The sequence below is a fragment of the Sinocyclocheilus anshuiensis genome, unplaced genomic scaffold (assembly GCF_001515605.1).
Source record: "Sinocyclocheilus anshuiensis isolate Anshui unplaced genomic scaffold, SAMN03320099.WGS_v1.1 scaffold407, whole genome shotgun sequence".
Classification (NCBI taxonomy): domain Eukaryota; kingdom Metazoa; phylum Chordata; class Actinopteri; order Cypriniformes; family Cyprinidae; genus Sinocyclocheilus; species Sinocyclocheilus anshuiensis.
The window spans coordinates 878,137-880,316 of record NW_015552593.1 but is presented as its reverse complement, the minus strand read 5'-3'; the positions used below and the strand labels follow the sequence as shown (position 1 = coordinate 880,316).

General features: G+C 35.3%; 1 protein-coding gene across 1 annotated transcript in view; it reads left to right on the top strand.

The window, feature by feature from the left end:
• The first annotated feature begins 404 nt into the window (after nt 1–404).
• The window catches only part of LOC107665607 (Hermansky-Pudlak syndrome 1 protein homolog), an 18,200-nt gene continuing 16,424 nt past the window's right edge, over nt 405–2,180 (top strand). Inside the window, exons 1-5 of the mRNA XM_016456545.1 lie at nt 405–539; nt 630–732; nt 1,139–1,260; nt 1,496–1,630; nt 2,002–2,144. Of these exons, the coding sequence (XP_016312031.1) occupies nt 1,144–1,260; nt 1,496–1,630; nt 2,002–2,144 (395 nt within the window). The 5' untranslated portion in view covers nt 405–539; nt 630–732; nt 1,139–1,143. The remainder of the gene's footprint in view (nt 540–629; nt 733–1,138; nt 1,261–1,495; nt 1,631–2,001; nt 2,145–2,180) is intronic.

Below are 2,180 nucleotides of genomic sequence, written 5' to 3'. Positions count from 1 at the left end.
AAGAAGTGGATTATCCTTCACCTGAAATGTTTGTCTTTTCATCCTGAAATGCGAGGCAAATGTTGGATCACAATAATTAGGAACCACAGTTTCCACAAATCCCTTCACTTGATTGGGATGTTCTCTTTTATTCTGGAAGGCAAGGGCAGTGACTGTAACATCGAGCATATTTTTCAGTATTAAACACGTATTTATACCGATTTCATCAGGCTCCGAAAATTCTTCAAAAAGAACACAAAGAATGGCCTTCTCAGCTGTCATAGTTGCAACTCTTGCGTCATCAGAACAGTGTGTTCAACGCACCACTGTTTCCGTTTAAAAAACGTTTTGCACCGTTTTTGTCGGGGCTGAACGCAGCCCTGAATTCCAGACGTGTCTCGCGCTCGCAGCTGATCATCAAATCACGTGACGCGCACATTACGGAAGCGCTGCTGCAGTTCACAGTTTATGACAAACTGTTTGTTATTCTGTGATTTACAAACTGGATCAGGATTCGTGCGCAATGATACTCTTCTATTGTTGAAGTGAACCTTAAAATTGTAAGTTTGCTTAAATAAAACATATGTAGGCTAGAAGGTGTAGTGCAAAAAGTTCTCGCTTAATCTTATTTATGGCTTTCTATGAATTAGGCATCAGTTGGGTCGTGAGCTTTAGTTTTATTCTGGAGGAACCGAGAGGTGTGTTGTGGGCTTTTGCTGCAGTTTAGATGCGACCACAGTATCGTCCTATTGGGTATTGTGTACTTGTTTGCATTGTATTATATTTTTGCATTGTATTATTTAGGAACAATTCCTACTGAAAAGATTATGGAAGTACCTATATTAATTTTAAATTCTTGAAAGATTTGTTTTTAAGTCCTTTTGGGGTCTTACAGGAGCGGTTATCCCATTAGGATTCATGCTGGCCCTTTAATAACTATTCTTGTGTATAATATAGGATTCATCCATTACAAATTATTAGGCTATTTTTAGGACTGGTAAAGAGTATACTGTATTATTTTTTCTTTTTTTTTTTGACTAGGTGCGTTGAGAAGTTTATGAGACTGACGTTTAAATGAAGCCCTGATAGAATTATGCAAAGTGAAAGAAACAGTATAACTAGGATGAACTCTTCTTCTAATAATTGCATTTGTGTTCAGGTAAAATGAAGTGTCTTCTGGTGGCCAATGAGAGCGCAGAGGTTCTGTTCTACTGGACTGACACCGAGTTCGAGCAGCGGATTCAGGAGCAGTATGGAGTTTCCCAGGAGGAAGGAGAAGGAGTGAGATCGATGCTCAAAATGAATGCTGTTTGACTTAAAGAAACATGAAACGGAGATATTTAAATATAGATAAATATTTAATATAATTATTATTTGATGATATATTATGATATGATAATGATTATTTTATAATATATATATATATATATATATATTTTTTTTTTTATATATGCATACATGCATGTAAGTGTGGAATATTTAATGGTTATTAATATTATTTTTCATGTGTTCTCAGCTGCCTGCGTTTGAAGACAGCATTAACACTCTCTTCGCACCCATCATCATCTCCTGTAGCACCATGGTGGACCGACTCGGGGACAATTACACCTCCTTCAGCACAGCAAACAATCATATTTATGTTCTGCAACAGGTAATCCTCAGCAGAATGAAAGAGTCATCTGATCTAATAACATGCATGCATCCTGTTATGGACAGACAGCACTCATTCAATAAATCACTTGTAAAATACTTACAAAATATTATACTATATAAGTAATGTTATATCAATTATATTTTTTATATTGTGTGTATATACAGACTGTTTTTACACTTTATAAAAAACAGTATTTACAAGTTATATATAAACCATTTAATGAAATTTAACAATATAAATGATTTCTATTCTATAGATTGCCCCTTTTTAAGAAATTATATGTATTTTTCAAACTCTTATACTATAACATTCCCCAACTTTTCAAATTATTCAAATCAATCTGACACCAACATGTTGATGTCATGCAGTTTGAGGAATGTCTGTACATTGCTGTGAATGGAGACGGAGATGAGACAGAAGAGGATTTGAAGAGAAAGATCTATGTGATGAAGAAACTCACAGAAATCATGTTTGGCATGGTGACGTTCAGCGGTGCCCTCTTGAGGAAAGCGTGAGAACAGCATTTTCAGTTCAAAACCAGATTTTA